This window comes from Cetorhinus maximus, chromosome 11, assembly GCF_964194155.1.
Source record: "Cetorhinus maximus chromosome 11, sCetMax3.hap1.1, whole genome shotgun sequence".
Taxonomy (NCBI): domain Eukaryota; kingdom Metazoa; phylum Chordata; class Chondrichthyes; order Lamniformes; family Cetorhinidae; genus Cetorhinus; species Cetorhinus maximus.
In genome coordinates, this window is record NC_135889.1 from 39,426,716 (window position 1) to 39,448,355 (window position 21,640).

The following is a 21,640-nucleotide window of genomic DNA, read 5'->3' on the forward strand; positions in this document are numbered from 1 at the left end:
TTGAATAGGGTTGAGGGAGGAGGAGGAGGTAGTCATGAACAAGGTGAACTCAGAGAGGGCATGAGGGAGATAGAAGAGAAACTAGAGAAAGATACATATTCAGGGCTAGGTCAAAGAGGACCTTTAAAAGATGGTTGGCCTTTGGGTTAGTGGAAGGGAGGAAAGTGCAGAGGCAGTTGATCAGAAGATCTTGATCTTAGTGACAAAAAAAAGTCAGTGAGCTCCTCGCATATATTGCTGGAGGTGAGAGCAGAGAAGACAGAATAGAGTGATTCAATAAGATGATTTACAGTCGAGAAAAGAAGACAGGGGTTATCTTTGCAATCTAAGATCATCCTGGAATAGTGAGTAGTTTGAGCAGACAAGATCAGGACCTTAGCGCGCTTTATGTGGCGTAGCCAGATCTGGCAGTGAAAGGCTGAACAAGTTGCCATATCCTTTCAAGTCTGCATTCTTTGGACTTAAGGGCGTGAAGATGAGGGCAGAGGAACAGCTAGGGTAGCAAGAGAAATGGTTTTATTGGGTACTCGGGCATCAAAGTTGTAGGTGAGTGTGCACTTAGGAAAATCAGTAGCTGCAGAAATGTTGTGGTGAATGGAGAGCCAAATGCTAGGCAGTTGGAATTTTGAAATTATTCACATACTTGTTAGACCTCACTATTAATCCTTTCACCAAAAAGTGAACAAGGTATCGGCTAAAGCTTACGAAAGTAATGAAATTACTATATCTCCTTTAAACTAGGACCATATTGACAATTGCTACTGTTGTGAATTGGACCAATATTAGTTTTAACAGTTTTTAATGGGTATTCCAGGCAAATTCAAGGCAATTAACTTGCTATCCCAGGCCTAATTTTCTTGTGAAGCTATCAAATGACTGCTTCCCCACTGCTGCATAGACTTAGTTTTGTAGGATTATCTAGAGTTCTCCCCATAATGATTGAAGAATCCTTAATCTACTTTATGCAAAAAGAAATACACATGAATCAGATAAATTTACTCAGAAGAGGTTTGCTTGAAGTGGGTGGTTAGAGAGAAAATAAACCCCAGTGGAGGAGGGGGGAGGGGGTGGGAGGTGGCGGTTTGGTGGGGAAGTTGGGGAGAAGTGGGTGAGTCCCAGATGTAGATCGGAAGCAGCCAAAGGGGCTGCCGAGTGTTGAGGCAGGCTGTTTGAAAGGCCCATCTCGCATCTCTGGGACTTGGTCCAATTGTTTTGTTAAATATTGGGCCCTTTAGCCCTCACCCCCACAATTCCCCATCCTCTCACCCATGCCCCATTCATGCCAACCCATGGCCCCCCAACATCCAAAGACTCTTTGTACCTGCCACGCCAACTCAGGCTCCTCCATTCATCCCCATTGGCCCCTTTATAGCCCCAGTGCCAACACATGTGCCTCACTCATCCCCAGGGTCCCTTACATATATAGCCCCTATGCCATCTTAGTGCCAGCTCATGACCCCCCATCATCCCATGGCTTCTTATAGCCCCTATGCCAACCCTTGTGCCCCACTCATCCCCAGAGTCCCTTATAGCCCCTGTGCCAACTTAGTGCTAACTAATGCCAACCCATGCCTCCCCACCCACCATCCTTTGCCCTTACACCGTCTATGTCAAGACATCCAGTATCTACCATGGGTAGACCTCAGTAGCTATGCTGAGATGAAATAAAATAAAGTTCTAAGTATGTATTGCCAACTTCACTATATAAAAAAACTCATTCATAAAAGCCCATTCAGTATATTTAAGTCCTCTCAAGCACTTAATCTCATATAAAAACAAACAACTGTATTCATAACCCCACATCAAAGAAAGCGAATCATTTAATAAACTCTTGGAACTGGCAATCAAACTGTGAACTTTCAGAACCTCTCCCCACCCCCACTGTGATAATGACAGGTTGTGGAAGCAGACAAGCAGTAATAATGCTGTTATGACATGGCAGATGATGTGTGCCAGGCGAACCAAATCCACAAGGGAAACTAGGTCACACTATAACAACTGTTTTGCAATTTGTATTTATTACAAGATGTGTGCACTGAATTCAGAAGTAAAAGGTCCACCAAGACCTATAGAGATTTTAAAAGTTAAATAAAAATATTTATTAACAAAATACAAAAGACTTCAAGCACATAACTTAAGACCACAGTTATTTACTACTATAATAACTCCTAAAATGCCTAATTAACCTGACTGTCAGTTGCACTCCCTTTCAGGCAATGGCCCAAAATAGATTTTAGATTTAAAACAGAACCAGCAAATTAACACAATACCCAGTTGACAATGGAACTCCAAATGGTTTTTCCCCAGCTTCAGATTTGTTATGTAGCAGACTTATGCACAAATGCTGGGGGCTTCATTAAGGCCATTTCACACACTCCTGTTAGATTGCACATGGCCTTCTGACACATAGCCTTTCATTCTCCTTTACATGTGTTTCTCTCTTTTTAATATGTAAATTCTAATGTTCCATATGTCTTTGAAACTGTATCTTCCTCAAAACATAAAAACTTTAATGTTGCCAATATATATCGTCAGTAACCTTTGGGAAAAATAAACACATTCCTTAGCCTTGCTTACCTGGCTAGTTGTAAACAGACTAAGAGCCCGTTGAAATCCAAATCTCTTCATTTATCTAAAAAATGCAAATTCCCTTCACACCTTACATGCTAAGCCAGCATCCATGTTTACTCATTAGCATGTCAAGCACCTAGCTTCTTTTGATGATTTCAAACTTGCAGTCTACTTGAGTCCAAATGTAATTAAATCACACAAAGACCCAACTATATTTAGCCCCATAAATCTACTTTGCAATAAACCACAATAATATAATGAAAAAAAAGTTAGTTTCATGAAATAGCACTGTAGGGTTCTGTCAGCAAACATCTGGCGAAACTACAAGTACAGATTTTCTAAAACACACAGGCACAGGAAGGCTGTTTTTTTTCCCCACAATTTAAAGGGCCATCCATTTAAATAACTTGACAGCTTGGCAGTTCCACAGACCTTATCAGCCCTTAATGAGCAATTAAATCTACTCTTTAAAAAAAAAATCATGACTCACATTCTGTGGGATTGAGGCCTTTGTTTCACTGAAAATGAGGTCTGTTTGAATTCAGCAATGAGCTCAAGTGGCCCTGCTGAGTTCAGGTTTCCCCCACGTGTGAGTCACATCCCATTCCCCTACCAACGAAAATAGGATCTGTTGGAAATGAGGGTAGGACTTCTGGATCTGGGTTCCCAGCACCATTTTGGATAAACCACACCGACTCCACAAAGCCTTTGCTTACCTGGCATTCCCTAGTAGACCTGAACCTTTCAATTGTGCAAGCTGAAAATGCTGGAAATACTCAACAGGTCTGGCAGCATTGCTGGGGAGAGAATCAGAGTTAATGGGCAGGATCTTACCGTCAGCGAGTGGGGGCGGGGCCCGCTTGCCGACGCGTAAAATGACGCACGGTGACGTCGAGCGGAACTCCTAACATCACTGAGCCCCATTCAAATTTTCAGGAAGGCAGGGGCGCAGCAAAATCAGCTGCGTGCCCGCCAACCTGTCAATGGCCAATTGAGGCCATTGACAGTTCAATTAAGGTAATTAGTAGACCTGCCCATCCAACCTTAAGGCCAGGAGCCCCGGCAGAAAGTAGAAAAAACATGAAACCTCATCCACAGGCGGGATGAAGTTTCCTGTAGGGTTTTAAAAATTTTAATAAAGTTTTTTTGCCTTTGATTACATAACTGCCTCATTCTTAGCTGCTTTATAATATTGTTAAATGTATTTGTTCTTAATTCTCTTTCAGTTGAATGAAGATTGTGCAGAATGTTTATTTCTTATAATTATTATTCATCGTATCATCTTAAATGATCGGTCACAGATTTGTCCCCTACAGTTATACGTTGCTGGAGCGATTGCACAAAAAGGCAGCACTGTTTTTTTTATTTTAAGAATAAATATCATGTGATAAAAATTTTAAAAATGAAGACCTGTCTTTAGCAAAATGTAAAATCCAAAATATCGTAACAAGCATTTTTGTGCAGCAGAGCACCTTGTTGATTTATTTATTTTCAGCCAGAAGTGATAGGGTAACAGATGCTTGTGCAAGTGGAACATTCCACAGGTATGCACCTCTCCATTAAAATCTCCAGCTCAGAACCTAGCCCATTGTAAATTGTTTACCGGTATAGAGTTCAGTGGAGAACACTATTTTTGGCAAGGAGTACACACGGGAACTGCACCTTTTCTAATTAGTGCTCTTAATTCTGAAACAGTCTACCAATAAAACAAATTCTGTTTTTTCTTTGCAGCTAAAATAGCAGCAAAATCCTCTTAAAACCCATTGGTTTGGATCAGTGATACTCAGCATGTCCTGGGCAATGTAAATGACAAATACTATATGGGATATGGAGCAACAGTTTGTCCTTTGGTTTTTTTCATTTACAAAACACAGTAGCAATTATATAAATTAATAATTCTGATTTCTCATTTTGAGATATTCTACTTCTGCTATTATAGCTGTTACTTTGCTACAAAAAGGCGATTAATAGTAAACATACACTCCATTCCCTGGTTCTACTTTTAGAGATAAAAGAGTTGTGTTTTAAGGAAAAGCATTAGATGTGTCACATTCAGATTGTACTTTTTGCATGAGTCAGTACAAAGATGGCACCAGCTTAACTTTTAGACCCCTTGCATGTTGAATGGCTTGCTGGTGAATGTTATCTCCAGTGCTAGCGATAGTTGTCACACTAACAATGAACATTCATTGTCAGCAAATACAATTTCTTGTATTAAACTGGGTGAGCAATTGAAAGAGAGAGCAATCAAGGCTTCGCAGCCTTTCACATGCTCAGAATGTCCCAAAGCGCTTCACAACGAATTAAATTCTTCTGAATTGTCGTCACTAATGTAATGTAGGAAATGTGGCAGTTAATCTGCACACGGCAAGGTCCCACAAATAGCAATGACATAAATGACCAGATATTCAGTTCTTGATGGTATTCGTCGAGGGATAATTTTTTTTTAATATTCATTCATGGGATGTATGCCCATCCCTAATTGCCCTTGTTCAGGGGGCATTTAAGAGTCAACTGTGGTTCTGGAGTCACACGTAGACTAGACCAGGTAAGGATGGCAGATTTCCTTCCCTAAAAGGCATTACTGAACCTGATGGGTTTTTACGACAATCAGCAATCAGACTTTTAATTCCAGATTTTTACTGAATTCAAATTTCACCATCTGCCATGGTGGGATTCGAACCCAGGTCCCCAGAGCATTACCCGGGGTCGCTGGAATACTAGTCAGTGACAATACCACTATGCCACTGCCTCCCCCCAAATGTGAACCAGGGTAGTGGGAAGACTCCCTTTTGCCTTTGAATAATGCCATGGATCCTTTACCTGAGAAGGCAGGCTGGGAATTGGTTTAATGTCTTATCCAAATTAATATAAACCATCATATTAAATTAAGAGAAAAATGTAGTAATTGCACGTCAATTCTAGTCTGAAAATTTATTTTTGTGAAATAGTTGGATACCAACATAAACATTGTAAATAATCAAAAGGAAATCAATGTTTTTAAAATAATGATCTATTCTTTGGTTTCTGTCCTGGACAGTTTGTTTGAAGATGAGATTATGTCCTATGTGCCACCACATGCCTTACTTCATCCCAGTTATTGCCAGTCTCCACGTGGTTCCCCTGTATCATCACCTCAGAACTCCCCAGGTAAATGTTAGATAACCTGACCATGTGATGATTAGAATGATGAATGTGGTAGAAAATGTAAATAAGAAGAACATTTCCATGTAACATTTTGTAATAGCACTTACAACCTAATGAAAGATATATCACCCATGCTTATTAGTTTGCATATTTGGATTTAAACCATTTTTATTAGGTAAATTCTATAAAATTCAAAGTGAGAAGCAATCATATAAAAGAAGAGAGGTGTAAAGGATTTGGAGGGAAAATCCAGACAGATGGAATTAAATTGCAAACCAGGAATTAAACAATAGGGAATCTTAATTGACTAGAGACACTAAGCTCTATATGTTTATCACCTCTGGTAAGACATTATCACTGATATTTTTCTAAAAGTAATGTTAATAGGAAAGGGGGATGGAATTTGATAATATTATAAATACTTGAGGAGGGATTTAAAGATTAACTGAAATGTGAGAACTGTCCACACAGTGATATTTCTATGGAATTGTGAATAAAGTGATGGCCTCCCATTTGTCAGCTACACATGAACAGGTTTACATTGTTAATTAAAGATTGGGTTTGACCAACTGCAGTGCTTGAAACTTGAAGTAAAAATAAGGTGAGATTTTTTAGACAAAACTCTTCTATAAAATGCTTATGTCCATAAGTAGCCTTTATATTGAGGGGCTGACTTTGCCACTTCTGAGTGAAGTGCAAGTTTGATTGTACCGTCTGGTTATTGTTTTTTAGAGTGTAAGCCCGTTTCTTACAAAGAAACTTTGACGGCAAAGAAGCATGATATTTAACTACTAGCTGTGGAATCGATTCAGTGCACATTGGGAAAATAAGATTAAAATTAACCAAAGTCCATTTTATTGTTTTTATTATTTATTCATTCACGGGATGTGGACGTCACTGGGTAGGCCAGCATTTATTGCCCATTCCCTAATTGCCCTTGAGAAGATGGCAGTAAACCAGCTTCTTGAACCGCTGCTGGCCATGTGGTGTATGTTAACTCATAGTGCAGTTAGGAAGGTAGTTCCCGGATTTTTGACCCAGCGGCAATGAAGGAATGATATAGTTCCAAGTCAGGATGGCATATGGCTTGGAGGGTAACTTGCAGGTGGTGATATTCCCATGCATCTGCTGCCCTTGTCCTTTTAGGTGATAGAGGTCGTGGGTTTGGAAGGTGCTGCGAAGAGGCCTTAGTAAGTTGCTGCAGCGCACCTTGTAGATGGTACATACTGCTGCCACTGTGCGTTGGTGCTGGAGGGAGAGAATTTTTAAGGTGGTTGATGGGGTCGAGCTTCCTGAATATTGTTCGAGCTGTACTCTTCTTGGCAAGTGGAGAGTTTTTCATCACACTCCTGACTTGTGCCTTGTAGATGGTGGACAGGCTTTTGGGAGTCAGGAGGTGAGTTACTCCCTGAAGAATTCCCAGACCTGCTGTTGTAGCCACAGTATTTATATGACTGGTCTAGTTCAGCTTCTAGTCAATGGTAACCCCAAGATGTTGATAATGGGGATTCAGTGATGGTAATGCCATTGAATGTCAAGGGGAGATGATTAGAATCTCTTTTGTTGGAGATGATCACTGCATGGCACTTGCATGGTAAGAATATTACTTGCCACTTATCAGCCCAAGCCTGAATATTGGCCAAGTCTTGAGAATATGGACACAAACTGCTTTTAGTACCTTTGGAGTTGCAAATGGTGCTGAGCATTGTGCAATCATCAGCGAACATCCCTACTTCTGACCTTATGGTGGATGGAAGATCATTGATGAAGCAGCTGAAGAAAGTTAGGCCTAGGATGCTATCCTGAGGAACTCCTGCAGCAATGTCCCGAGACCGAGATGATTGACCTCCAACAATCATAACTATCTCCCTTTGTGCTATGTATGACTCCAAAAAACCAGTGGAGAGTTTTCTCCCTGATTCCCATTAACTTCAGTTTTGCTAAAGCTCCTTGATGATACAGTCGGCTAAATGTTGTCTTGATATCAAGGGTAGTCACCCTCTCCTCAACTCTTGACATTTAAGCTCTTTTGACCATGTTTGGATCAAGGCTGTAATGAGGTCAGGAGCTGAGTGGCCCTGGTGGAACCCAAATTGAGTGTCAATGAGCAGGTTATTGCTGAATAACTGTCACTTGAGATAGCACTGTTGGCGACACCTTCCAACATTTTGCTGATGATTGAGAGTAGACTGATGGGGCAGTATCTGGCTGGATTGGATTTGTCCTGCTTTTTGTGGACAGGCATATCTGGGCAATTTTCCACATTGCTGGGTAGCTGCACTGGAACAGCTTGGCTAAGAGCGCAGCAAGTTCTGGAGCACATGTCTTCAGTATTATTGCTGGAATGTTGACAGGGCCCATAGCCTTTGCAGCATCCAGTGCCTTTAGCTGTTTCTTGATATCACGTGGAGTGAATTCTATTGGCTGAAGACTGGCATCTGTGATGCTGGGGACCTCAGAAGAAAGCTGAGACAGATCATCCACCTGGCGCTTCTGGCTGAAAATGGTTGCAAATGCATCAGTCTTGTCTTTTGCACTGATGTGCTGGGCTCCCCCATCATTGAGGATGGAGATATTTATGGTGCCCCCCCTCCTGCTGTTGGTTGTTTAATTGTCCATCGTCATCTTGTCTGGATGTGGCAGGACTACAGAGCTTAGATCTGATCTGTTGGTTGTGGAATCACTTTGTTCTGTCTATTGCATGCTGGTCCCGTGTGGTAGCTTCACCAGGTTGACACCTCATTTTTAGGTATACCTGGTACTGCTCCTGGCATGCTCTCCTGCACTCTTCTTTGATACAGGATTGATCCCTGGCTTGATGGTAATGGTAAAGCGAGGGATATGCAGGGCCATGAAGTTACAGATTGTGGTTGAATACAATTATGCTGCTGCTGATGGCCCAGAGTGCCTCGTGGATGCCCAGCTTTGAGTTGCTAGATGTTCAAAATCTATCCCATTTAGCACATGGTAGTACCACACAACGCAATAGAGGGTATCCTCATGTGAAGATGGGACTTTGTCTCCACAAGGACTGTGCAGTTGTCACTTCTAGCAAAACTGTCATGGACAGATGCATCTGCGAAAGGTAGATTGATGAGGATGTGGTTAAGTAGGCTTTTCCCTCTTGTTAGTTCCCTCACCACCTTCCGCAGGCCCAGTCTGGCAGCTATATCCTTTAGGATTTGGCCAACTCATTCAATAGTGGTGCTACCGAGCCACTGTTGGTGATGGACATTGAAATGCCCCACCCAGAGTACGTTCTGTGCCCTTTCCATCCTCAGTGCTCTTTCCAATTGGTGTTCAACATGGAGGAATACTGATTCATCAGTTAAAGAGGTGTCAGCTGTGGCTCAGTTCATAGCACCCTCGCCTTTGAATCAGAGGGTTGTGGGTTCATGTCCCACTCCCGGAAAACCAAGAACTGTGATTGTACTCGAAAGAAGTTGCAATCTGTGACTGTTGGTAACTCGAAAGAGTTTCATCAGTTAAAGGGGCCAGCAGGTGGTAATCAGCAGGAGGCTTCCTTGCCCAAGTTTGACCTGATGCCATTTTCTTCTTCCATTCAAGACCTACTCTCCTCCTATCTCTCGCCACAAAAGCAAATTGTAGATGAATGGATTCACCTGTGTCTTGCACAATTGCTGGGTGGGCTCGAAATGAGGCCAGTTCTTACAAAACTTTCGCTTGTATCCTTATTCAGAACCAGTGATGCATTAGAGAATTCAGACGTATAACAGAAAATGCTGGAAATGTACATAATTTTTCTCACCATTAAAAATAGGTTAACATTTTGAGGTAGGTTCCTTGACCAGAGGTCCATATAAGGGAATTAAGTGTTGTATTGGGTTGCTTACAAATTTTACAGTTCCATATAAAATACAATGGCAAGTGTAACACTTATATATCTGTTGTTGAACCTACTGCTGCACATTATTAGTGATTTCACTTGTATGACAAATTCAGTTTTGTTGACTTAAAGAGAACTGTTTTGCCAAGTTTTAAATACTAATGTTTGCAGGTACCCAACGTGCCAATGCTCGTGCTCCAGCTCCTTATAAGAGGGACTTTGAAGCTAAACTCAGAAACTTCTATAGAAAACTGGAAACAAAGGGCTATGGTCAAGGACCAGGAAAGTTAAAGTGAGTCATTAATGGAGAATGTTGAGAAATAATTGTATTGAGGCATGTATATTGAGAGCAGGAATACGTGTAATACAGTTGAAGTTGTCTGCTGTGCACATAAGATGTAGTTGTCAATGATGTCTCCAATACCTGGCAAATCTTCTTGTGACCCAGTAAGTCCCAGTCTCCTATAACCATTGTGCTTGCTGATCTACTCTGGCTCCCGATCAAGCAATGACTTGATTTTAAAATTCTCATCCTTGTTTTCAAATCCCTCCATGGCCTCACCTCTCCCTACCTGTGTAATCGCCTCGAGGCCTGCATACCTAAGAGATATCCACGCACCTCTAACTCTGACCTTTTATGCATCCCTAATTTTAATTGCTCCACCATTGGTGGCCATGCCTTCTGTAGCCTTGGCCTCAATATCCCTCCTCCCTACAAATCTATACCTTTTTAAGATGCTTTCCCCCTTTAAGACAATCCTCAAAATCTACCTCTTTGACCAAGCTTTTGGTCATCTGACCTAATACCTCTTTACGTGGCCCAGTGTCATAGTTTGTTTTATAATGCTTCTCTGAAGTGTCTTGGGAGTTTTCATTACATTGAAGGTGTTATATAAGTGTAAGTTGTTGTTGTTATGATTTATGATTGAAGAAAATGTAAATTACAGAAAATAAATTTCAATAGTGACTAATATAAAAAGCCACAATCTTGTTTCAAATTGGGGGCGTGGCTACTTTGAAGCAGCTGTAATCTTCCCTTTGTTTTGCACTGCATTATATTATCTGGAGAGACGGGTGGGCGGTTTGCTCCCAGGCTATCATTTTGATGTCAGCCGGTAGGATGCCTGGGAGTGCAGCCAAGGTGGTTGTCCATTCAGTTTTTTTCTCCCTTCCTTTCTGTGGTAAACAACTGGGCTGAAATAAACACTTTGCTAATGGCATAGCAGAAATGAATAATGTTGAGCACTATGGTCATGAACCTATATCCTGCTCTTTGCTGCAACAATCTAGGCTCCAGAAAATTAGGCCATCACAGGAGACACCATATTCTTATTTGAAGTGCTAGATAAAATTATGAGATATGTATGGTTTGTTCTGGTTTTCCTCTTTCTCAAAAATAAATTGATTCATTTTGATAATCTTGTGTACTGAAGGTTGATCATCAGAAGAGATCACTTGCTTGAAGATGCATTCAACCAGATTATGGGCTGTTCCAGGAAAGATCTTCAAAGAAATAAGCTCTATGTTACGTTTGTTGGGGAGGAAGGGTGAGTACACAAATAAATCAGTATAGCACTAGTTTGCTGGAATTTTACACAGAGTCAGTGGCCCCGCTCCCAGGCTGGAAAGCCGGGGTGAGCCCGCATTCAATTGCCTGGGTCACTCAGCAGCAATTAACCGTTAGGCTGTTAATTGGCTCAAGGTGAAATTTTTGTCCCATCCGGGAGAAAGTCCCAATTCTGAGAGCGGCTGGCCAATCAAATGGCTAGCAGCTAGCTAGTCCCAGCAGTGCCACAAAAAGCGGTGGCCACTGCTAGGACTACAGACAGTCCCCAGAGAAGAGATGCCGTGGACCTGGACTGGTCCAAGACTTTGTAAGTCCAGGGTCTCACCAGGGCCAGGCTGGCACGAACAACTAGTGGGGAGGGGGTGGGGAGTGGGGGTTGGTGAGGGTAGCCTGGCACCCGCTCCCACCATGGCAAGCAATTTTGCACCCCTTCTGGGCAGTGGGGAGTATTGTGGGGGGAACGTAAAATTTCAGCTGTAGAATCTGAACCATGTTTAATATTGTATTTGTGCAGCAGACAATTAATAAAAGCTTCTTCAACTCACAGCTGGTACTGCTTATCTGCTATATGATTTTGCACGTATTATGATGTGACAGGGTAGCACCAACAAAGTATCTGAGGCTGAGGCTCATCACAGAACAAAAATTCATTTACCTAGTATCTCAGCACCATTAAAATGGACACTAACTACATGGTAAAGCACAAATGGATTGCTGATTTCCAACGAGTGTATACTGTGCTCCATATAAAAATCCATGGCTGACAGATTTTAAGTTCTTAATCTGTCTGTCAAACTACAAATGAAGATGGTGAAGATCAGTACAAATGAATGATGCAAAGACTGAGTTTGGCACCTATCCAGGGCACTTGGTTGGTTGGTAAAATGAGAACTCCGTCAGGTTGGATTTCTAAGTAATAGATATGGAACTTTCTGATGTGTTATCCTGTTTCATAAATCATAATTAACTTGCCCAAAACATTAATGTTTAACACAAGTTTAAGAGAATGGTTGAAAAAGAAGACAGAGAAAAACATGATGGGCATGCTTCAAAATACATTACAGTAAATTTATTTATTTACCATTTCTTACATTGCATGCATTCTGTATAAATTTTGTGGCCTAACTTTACAAGGTATACCTCATGTTTTATAGGTATGAAATGTATCATTAGCTTCCAAATGTCAACATATGGTTGAAACTTTTGATTTGAATACATATATATTTACTGTAGATCAGGACCCTGGCAATCCTCCTGTCTTTGGAACCCCTGAAGATCAGTTCAGAAAAAAATATTTTCACATCACTTTTTTTCAGGAGGATGATTGCTTTAAAAGCCACAATGACGTAAAAACTTTTTTTTTAAAGAGACTCCCATCCCAACCAAAAGAGAGGTGATGTACATGGAACTTACCTTGTTCTTTGTTGCCCTGATGCCTCATGTTAATGAGCATTGACTGGGTAGGGGGCTCCGCAGGTATTTGCTGCTCCACATTTTCCTCAGTTGCAAGAATGCAACAAAGTAGCAGAGCAGCAGTGCCCCTCCTCTCTGCAGCTGGGGATTCCAGGGGACCCAGCCCCTGCACGAACCTTCTGTTTGTTGCTGAAGTGTATTTAATTACACTTCTATGCTATAATGATGTTGCCAATGGCATAGGAACTGTCTGACCAGTGACAGTGTTGTGACATTTACCTTATACAAAGTTTTTCCAGCAGAAGAAAATTCTAAAGGGCAAGAATTTTGTTAGCAGAGGAAACCTGGGAATGCCAAGTGAGTTTATTAGCATTTTTCAGATGAGTTATTTAATAGTGTCTCTGGTAATACTTTAAAGAGTACATACAAAATTTCCAGAGGGCTGATAGCTATTAATGTCTTGACAATTATGTTGTTAAGGTTTGTTAATGTCATGTCAATTACATTGTTAAGGTTAAGAGAAACAGGTATTGATTGTCTTTGAGCATATATAAATCGGGGATAGCTGGGACACAGGGGAAAGTGGAAACTCTTTCGAGTTACCAACAGTCACAGATTGCAACTTCTTTCGAGTACAATCACAGTTCTTGGTTTTCTAGGAGTGGGACATGAACCCACAACCCTTTGATTCAAAGGCGAGGGTGCTATGAACTGAGCCACAGCTGACACCTCCTGGGGAAAGTGGAAGGAGAACTGTGAGACTGAACAAGTCAATAAACTCTTGCAATAAAGAAAAACTCCTTGTCTTGGTTTTGGCTTTACCGATCGGTGGGGAACCTATTAACAATAGCATCCCATCAACATTTGATTTCATAAGTCAACGCTAGTTGTCCAGCCCAAATTTTAAATGTGTGTTGCTAGTAAGCAAGGTTGCTTGCTGCACAGGCTCATAAAATTAATCAATAGTTGAGCACAAAATTGTTGTTCCAGTAAATATCAACAGCAGCTTAAAGATTGTACAAGTAACAAATAAATCAAGACAAAGGTCAACGCTATTTCATGTCAAGCTTCCTTTAAATGCTTAAATTCATTATGTGCAAAGTAACGATTCCACAAATTTTAGAAGCAGCTTTTAAAATTGACTCTGGCAAGCTGCAGGCAACTACTGACAAATTTGCTTGAGCTCTTTGAGGATATAACAAGCAGAGTTGATAAAGGGGAACCTTTATGTAGATGTAGTGTATTTGGAATTCCAGAAGTCATTCGATAAGGTGCCACGTAAAAGGTTATTGTGCAAGATAAGAGCTCACGGTATTGGGGGTAATGTTTAGCATGGATTGAGGATTGGTTAACACACAGGAGACAGAGAGTCGGGATTAATGAGCCTTTTTCAGGTTGGAAAGACGTAACTAGTGGAGTGCCTCAAGGATCAGTCCTAGGGCCTCAATTATTTACTATCTATGTTAATGACTTGGAGGGGGGGTGGCAGAGTGTAATGTATCCACATTTACTGACGATACAAAAATAGGTGGGAGGGCATGTTGTGATGAGGACATAAAGAATCTGCAAGGAGATATAGACAGGTTGAGTGAGTGGGCAAAAACCTGGCAGATAGAGTTTAATGTAGGAAAGTGTGAGTTCATGCACTTTGATAGGAAGAATCAAAAGGCAGACTATTATTTAAATGGAGAGAGACTCCAAAAAAGTGCAGCACAGAGGGACCTGGGTGTTCTTGTGCATGAAACACAAAAAGTTAGCATGCAGGGGCAGCAAGTAATGAAGAAGGCAAATGGAATTTTGGCCTGTATTCCTAGGGGGTTGGAGTTTAAAAATCGGGAAGTCTTGTTACGACTGTACAGGGTGTTGGTGAGGTTGCACCCAGAGTACTGTGTACAGTTTTGGTCCCCGTAATTAAGAAAGGATATACTTGCATTGGAGTCAGTTCAAAAGAGATCCACTAAGCTGATTCCTGGGATGAAGGGTTTAATTTATCAAGAACGACTAAACAGATTAGGCCTTTATTTATTAGAGTTTAGAAGAATGAGGGGTGAGCTGATTGAAACGTACAAGATTCTGAGGGGGCTTGACAGGGTAGATGTTGAGAAGATGTTTCCACTAGTGGGGGAATCTCGAACTAGGGGACATAGTTACAGGATAAGGGGAGACTTGTTTAAAATTGAGATGCGAAGGAATTTCTTATCTCAGAGGGTAGTGAATGTCTGGAATTCTCTACCTCAGAGTTGTGGAGTCTAGATCACTGAAAGTGTTTAAAGAGGAGGTAGATAGATTTTTGAAATATCAGGGAGTTGAGGGCCATGAGGAGCTGGCATGAAAGAGGAGTTGAGGCCTGGGCAGATCAGCCATGATCTTATTGAATGGCGGGGCAGGCTTGAGAGGCCGAATGGCCTACTCCTTATTTCTTATATTCTTATGTCTACTGAGAGATTTGTGCCCTCATGTGAATTAAGTCATTGTCACTAGTGTCGTTCTTGTAGGTTGCAGTTTTGAGAGACTTTACAGTCTCTGGATAAAGAGAACCATTACAGGCCACCTGGATTTTCAAACTTCTGCCAAAATTACTCAGATGTCACTCCCCACCACCCCCACCCCTGGGGGTTCCTGAGCTAACAGGGGACAAACATTTTGTAAATGGGGGGAAAATGCAGCATCTGTCAACTGGAGTTTATTACCATTTTGACATCAACCTTAACAAAACTTATTCCCAGGAACTCCAGGACCTGTGTACCACTGTGCGAATTGAGCATACTGCAATCTTATTCGGCACCACCAGCCCTTTCTTACTTCAAGATAGCCATCTGAAGGTGTTTTTGATGGGGATGGGGGAAGACAAGTTACGCATTTTACCAAAGGAGTACCTTGTGTTTCCCAGTGTGATCAAATCTTGATGATTAGCACAATCTAGCGCCAACTATCTTTAATTCAAACTTAATCCCCATTGTCAAATGGGTTCCGCATTAAATTTACCAGTCCTTAACAAAGGCTGAGCTGTGTGCTCCAGTTTAGCATTGACCTGCCATGTGTAGTAGCAACCTTGATCCCGGGCCCCCAAGAGCACAAGCCCCAGTACTTTTGCACCTTGTGCTCCACCTTTCCTAGGCCTTACTGTTGACACAGTATTACATCCAGTATCACACTGATAGAGATGTTTTGCATGCAAATTAACATTCACAAACATCTGCAATTTTAGTTCAATTTTGACATAGAGCCCGGGGACCATAAAATGACAAATTCAGCAGTGCTTAGTATTTACATGATTGTCAATGAGCAAGAAAGCAACAGTGCTGATATACAATCCCACACAACAGAAAGCCCTAGACTTACAGAGTAAACTATATGAGATGCATTTTACCTATTTGATTGCCTTATTGATCTAAAAAAACACTTTACATTCATTGTTGAACTATATTTGACTTGTGCCCTTGCCATCTCCTATTTGAATATTTCTTGTTCCTGATTCATAATTTTATTTGCTGCATTTATCATGGGCAAAACTCCTTTTCATCTTGCTATAATGTTCTTTTTCCTTTGTCTTCGACTCCTTTTTACCTCTTTCTCTTTTTAGGCTGAACTGAATTACATTGTGATTATTGTTCCCAATTAGGGGATTAGTATTCCCCTAATTTTAGGTTGCCTCCATGTTCCACTTCATTATTCGAGCCAGGTTAATTGGTGTTTCCTTCCTTGTTGGAGTAGCAACTTATTGACTGAGGAAACAGTGCTGAACATTGTAAAAACACTCTCTCCACAAAAATGTTCTCTATCCAAGTCCATTTTTGGACAAGTTAAACAATACTGTACATGCACCTCCTAAATTTGCCGACAAACTTCATCCTCCGTTTCCATAACCAAAGTTTCAAGCTGGTTGTATAACCTCCTGACAATGGGTCACCATAGATTAAAGAGATATCCTTATCTAACTGAACTAATGGAAACTGATTACCGCAAACTAAATAGCCAAGGACTAAGTGAATCTCTGCACACTCCTAGATCATTAGAATTGACAAACAATATGCCAAAAATATTTCAAACTTTTCAAAATGGAACGACCCACAACTTTTAAATGAATGCAATAACTTCATGATTGATTGTGTTTTCCCTGAAAGTTGATTTTAAAAATTCAACACTTGAGCAAAACCTATGGTGCAGTAGTTTGTACTATAGGAGACCTTGCTTCTCTTGTTGTGTAAACATCTACAGTGAGAGATGGTGGTGTAGTGGTAGTGTCACTGGGCTAGTAATCTAGAGGCCCAGGGTAATGTTCTGGGGACATGGATTCAAATCCCATGGAATTAATAAATCTGGAATATAAAGCTAGTTTCGGTGATGGTTAACATGACAACCATCATCAATTGTTGTAAAAACCTCAATGCTAAATCTACCAGCAGGATACTTACTTGAGGTCTATGCATTTGATATCAATCTCAAATGGATCCCACCAAGAAACACACAGGAAATGATGTTGCATGTTCAATGGGATTGAGTTCTACTATTGGATAAATGATGTGTCTAACTGGACTCTGGCACAGTTACTTTATGAATCTCAAGATTTGTGGCATACAAGATACATTTTAAATGGCTTGCATTTTGTGTTGAAAATAATGATAAGGTTAGCGGTACTCATTTTTATTTTGGAGTAATGTCTTTTAGGGAAGGAAATCTGCTGGTTTTACCCTGCCTGGCCTACATGTGATTCCAGGCCCACAGCAGTGGTTGACTCTTAACTGCTCCTGAAATGACCTAGCAAGCCACTTGGTTCAAGGGCAGTTAGGGATGGGCAAGAAATGTTGGCCTTTCCAGTGACGCCCACAATCCATGAAAGAATAAAGCACATGCTAATGTATTCTAATTGCTAATGTGAGTGAAAAAGTTTGTAATTACTGGAAATCAAAAATAGAAACAGAAAATGTTGGAGCACATTAGCCAGTTTTGGAAAAGAATAATATGAGATCATTCTGGGTAGGACCTCTGTAACTGTTTGAGAGCTGCCAATGATAAGATGTTCTCTTCAAAATACACTGTCATCCATAGATTCCATGCAAATATCTAGACAGGTTTTCATTCATTATATGTCGAACTCAGCAGTTAATAGTTCCACAGAACTATAGTACAAGTAATTCAGAGGAAAGTAAATTAATAGTCGTTTTATTTATTGTCAAGAAGGATCTACTGCTGATAGCTCTCTTCTGGGAAGGGATACTTGCTTGAGGCCGATGTATTTGCTTAAGGCATATGCATTTGATATTAATCTCAAATGGATCCCCTCAAGAAACACACATGAAATGATGTTGCATCTGCATCGGGACTGGATTCTACTATTGGATAAATGATGTACCTAACCGGATCTGGCATAGTTTCTTTAAATTTCAAGATTTGTGAGGCATAAGATGCATTTTAAATGGCCTGCATTTTGTGTTGAGAATAATGATAAGGATAATGGTGCTCATTTTTATGATGGAGTAAATTGGACACCACCTTCCGTAGTCCATAATTATGCAGTTAAACATGGAAATTTGCACGTTCCTGTCCAAGTTGCCATGCTCCTCTACAGGCTGTGGCTGCCCCAATACCTTGCTGGTAGATTCAGCATTGAATTGATGTAAGGGCAAGAGATTGCTGTACTTACCCAAAGGTTGGTAGGAAAGTATGTTGTGAAGAGGACATGAGGTTGCAAATGGATATAGATAGGTTGACTGAGTGAGCAAAGATCTGGCAAATGGAGTTTAATGTGGGAAAATGTGAAGTTGTTCACTTTGGCAGGAAGAACAAAAAAGCAGAGTATTACTTAAATGGAGAACAGCTGCATAATTCTGAGGAGAGATCTAGGTGTTCTAGTACATGAGTTACAAAAAGTTAGTATGCAGATACAGGAAGTAATTAAGAAGGCTAATGGAATGCTATCCTTTATTACAAGATGGATTGAACATAAAAGGAGGTTATGCTTCAGTTATACAGGGCATTGGTGAGACCGCATCTTGAATACTGTGTGCAGTTTTGATCTCCTTATTTAAAGAAGAATGTAAATGCATTGGAGGCGGTTCAAAGGAGGTTTACTAGATTGATACCTGAAATGAGTGGGTTATCTTATGAGGAAAGGTTAGACAGACTGGGCTTGTTTCCACTAGAGTTTAGAAGAATGAGGGGTGACTTGATTGAAGCATACAAGATCCTGAACAGCCTTGACAAGGTGGATGTTGAAAGGATGTTTCCTCTTGTGGGTGAGTCCAGAACTAGGGGGGCAATGTTTTAAAATTAGGGGATGCCCTTTTCGGACAGGGAAGAGGAGAACTTTTTTCTCCCAGAGGATTGTGTGACTTTGGAACTCTGCCTCAGAATGCGGTGGAGGCAGGATCATTGAATATTTTTAAGGCAGAGGTAGATAGATTCTTGTTAGACAAGGGAATCAAAGGTTATTGGGGTTAGATGGGAAAGTAGAAATGAAATATAAGAAGGTCAGCCACGATCTTATTGACTGGCGGCCAGGCTCGAGGGGCCAAATGGTCTATCCCAGTTCCTATTTCTTATGTTCTTACCCCTGAATATGGCAGAAAAGCTTAGTGGCGATGTATTCAGGGGCAAATGTATTTTTAATGGTTTGATAAATTATAATTAGTGCCAAACAACTTCGCTGACAGTGAAAATTTAACTTTATAAACGTGGACCTAGATTTTTGCTGAGCTGGGACGACTCGAGACCCCTTTAAAAATGGCCAGCAGGACCTGATTCTGTTACTCCCACCCACATTCCCAATTTCTGGCAATTTTCAACGCCATGGGATAAGGGGGCGAGCAGTCATCCAACACGCTGCAAACCTGCCCTTGTCGGCTGCATTGCAGGAGTGGGAAAGTTAAACTCCCCCTTGGATTCTATAGAGTCAGGCTCCTTCAAGAAGTGGAGGTGGTTCACAGCCTCTCAGAGAAGGTGTGACCATGGGGCAGTCCCAGTTCCACGTGGGGAACCCCAAAATATGTCACTTGCTCCTGGAATTAGTTCATTGACAGGCTTTGAGATACAAAAAAATTGTTCTTTCAGTTTCAATTGTTAGATGCTGTGTTGTGATTTAGATGTGTTTTACTGCAGTGTTTGGGATCTCAGGTGTAATAAGCTGATTTAAATGTCTAGAGTCCTTTTAAAATGAAAAAACCCTCAGCAGCTGTCAGTTAGAGGTTAACAAAAAAAGCTCCAACCTGCTCATGGAGTTCTTTGATTGACAGGCTATCTGGTGTAGCTTAAAACGTAGCCATCTGTGTTTGCAATTTCAATAGGGTTCATTGTTCGTGAGCTGCAATGGTTTGTTATTATAGCTGAATCCATTATGAATGCTTGGTGGAGTTTCAAAAGGTCCAGAACCATTTATCTCAGCAGGAGGCTATATAGACATTTTGATTGACAGCTTTGAGGTTATTAAAGGATTAGTTGTCTTTGATGTAGTTAGTGAAATAAATGTTTGTTTTTACAACAGATTTTTAAAATTCTTTCACAGTATGTGGGTGTTGCTGGCTGGGCCAGCATTTTTATTGCCCTTCCCTAAATGCTCTTGAGAAAGTGGTGGTGAGCTACCTTCTTGAACCGCTGCAGACCGTGGTGTAGGTGCACCCACAGTGCTGTTAGGAGGGAGTTCCAGGATTTTGACCCAGCAACAGTGAAGGAAGGGCGATATAGTTCCAAGTCAGGATGGTGTGTGGCTTGGAGGCGAACTTGCAGGTGGTGGTGTTCCATGCATCTCCGGTCCCTTTCCTTCTAGGTGGTAGAGGTCACGAGTTTGGTAGATGCTACCAAAGGAGCCTTGGTGAGTTGCTGCAGTGTATCTTGCAGATGGTACACACTACTGCCACTGTGTGATGGTGGTGGAGGGAGTGGATGTTGGAAGTGGTGGATGGGGTGCCAATCAGGTTCTGTGCTTCTGTCTGGAATCCATTGCTTCCCCCTCAGGAGAAAGATGAAGAATCTCTTCTAGGTATAATGAGTTTTGATCTCTCTCTTTTGTGATAGTTCATGTTGGGGAACCAGCTCGCCTGCACTTCCTCTGTTTTCATTGATTACAAGAGGACTGTACAATGAGGTGCGAGATTCAACAGGCTGAGAGAGGAATTCTTTTGTTATGGTAACGGCTGCTGGAACTTTCCAGAAACTGTGATCGATCTTGTGGTCAGGTGACCTCTAGCAGCCATCTTGTGGTCCAGCAAAAACCCATTTTAAAAATTGCAAAAAGGGGTAAAACTTGAAGCACACACAGTTTTGATTCCTTTCATGTCTAATGAGCATGATGCACATAATCCTCCTAAGTATACATGCAGTTGTTTATAGAATTATCCAAAACTTTTTTTTAGAATTGCAGCAGTAAGTCAAATAAGAAGCTTTAAATCTTTAAGTATAATTTTATTGACTATAATCACTGGTGGGATAAAGGGTTTTACTTTCAAATGTACAGTGTGTGATTGGTATTGAAATTAACTAACCTTTTAAGGTAATATGATTCCTTTAATTCCTTCCAATCTTTTCTTCACCACATTAAATACATTTTCTCAGTAATTGCTTCTGGTTGGAACATTGTGCCCATTCAGACCACCTCAGTTACCATTGCATCTTTATTTCCAATATTATTGAATATTCAGATTTAAATTCAGTCCCTTAAGGCATTAGCATTCTAATATGTGATTAAGTTATTGGAGAAGTAAACTAAAGGAGGTTCAATGCTGTGTGTATGCCACCTTTTATAGGTTGCCTTGAATAAGTTATTACAGAGTGATTGACGAGAGAAATAAGAAACTGCTGATTAACAGTCACAATAATGAAAAACAGGGGAAAGCTTCTGATGTAATGAAGGTAATTACTTTAAATATTTGTGTCACTAAGTAACCAAATAGTGAATCATATTTCTTCTTTTAGGTTGGATTACAGTGGCCCCTCTCGGGAGTTCTTCTTCCTAGTCTCCAGAGAACTCTTCAATCCATATTATGGCTTATTTGAATATTCTGCTAATGACACTTATACAGTGCAGATTAGCCCTATGTCTGCATTTGTAGACAACCACCATGAATGGTAAGCACTTCTCTCAAGAAATCTTCAGGATTTAT

General features: G+C 40.9%; 1 protein-coding gene across 5 annotated transcripts in view; it reads left to right on the forward strand.

Moving 5' to 3' along the window:
• Positions 1 to 21,640, forward strand: part of hecw2b (HECT, C2 and WW domain containing E3 ubiquitin protein ligase 2b) — a 413,575-nt gene that overhangs the window by 316,158 nt on the left and 75,777 nt on the right. For all 5 annotated transcript variants that reach the window (XR_013577941.1, XM_078551841.1, XM_078551844.1 and 2 more), the window contains 4 exons: positions 5,612 to 5,721; positions 9,737 to 9,857; positions 10,999 to 11,112; positions 21,453 to 21,605. Coding sequence is in view for 4 of the 5 variants with exons in the window: in XM_078551841.1 (XP_078407967.1) it covers positions 5,612 to 5,721; positions 9,737 to 9,857; positions 10,999 to 11,112; positions 21,453 to 21,605 (498 nt within the window). In the remaining variant the exon portion in view is untranslated. The remainder of the gene's footprint in view (positions 1 to 5,611; positions 5,722 to 9,736; positions 9,858 to 10,998; positions 11,113 to 21,452; positions 21,606 to 21,640) is intronic.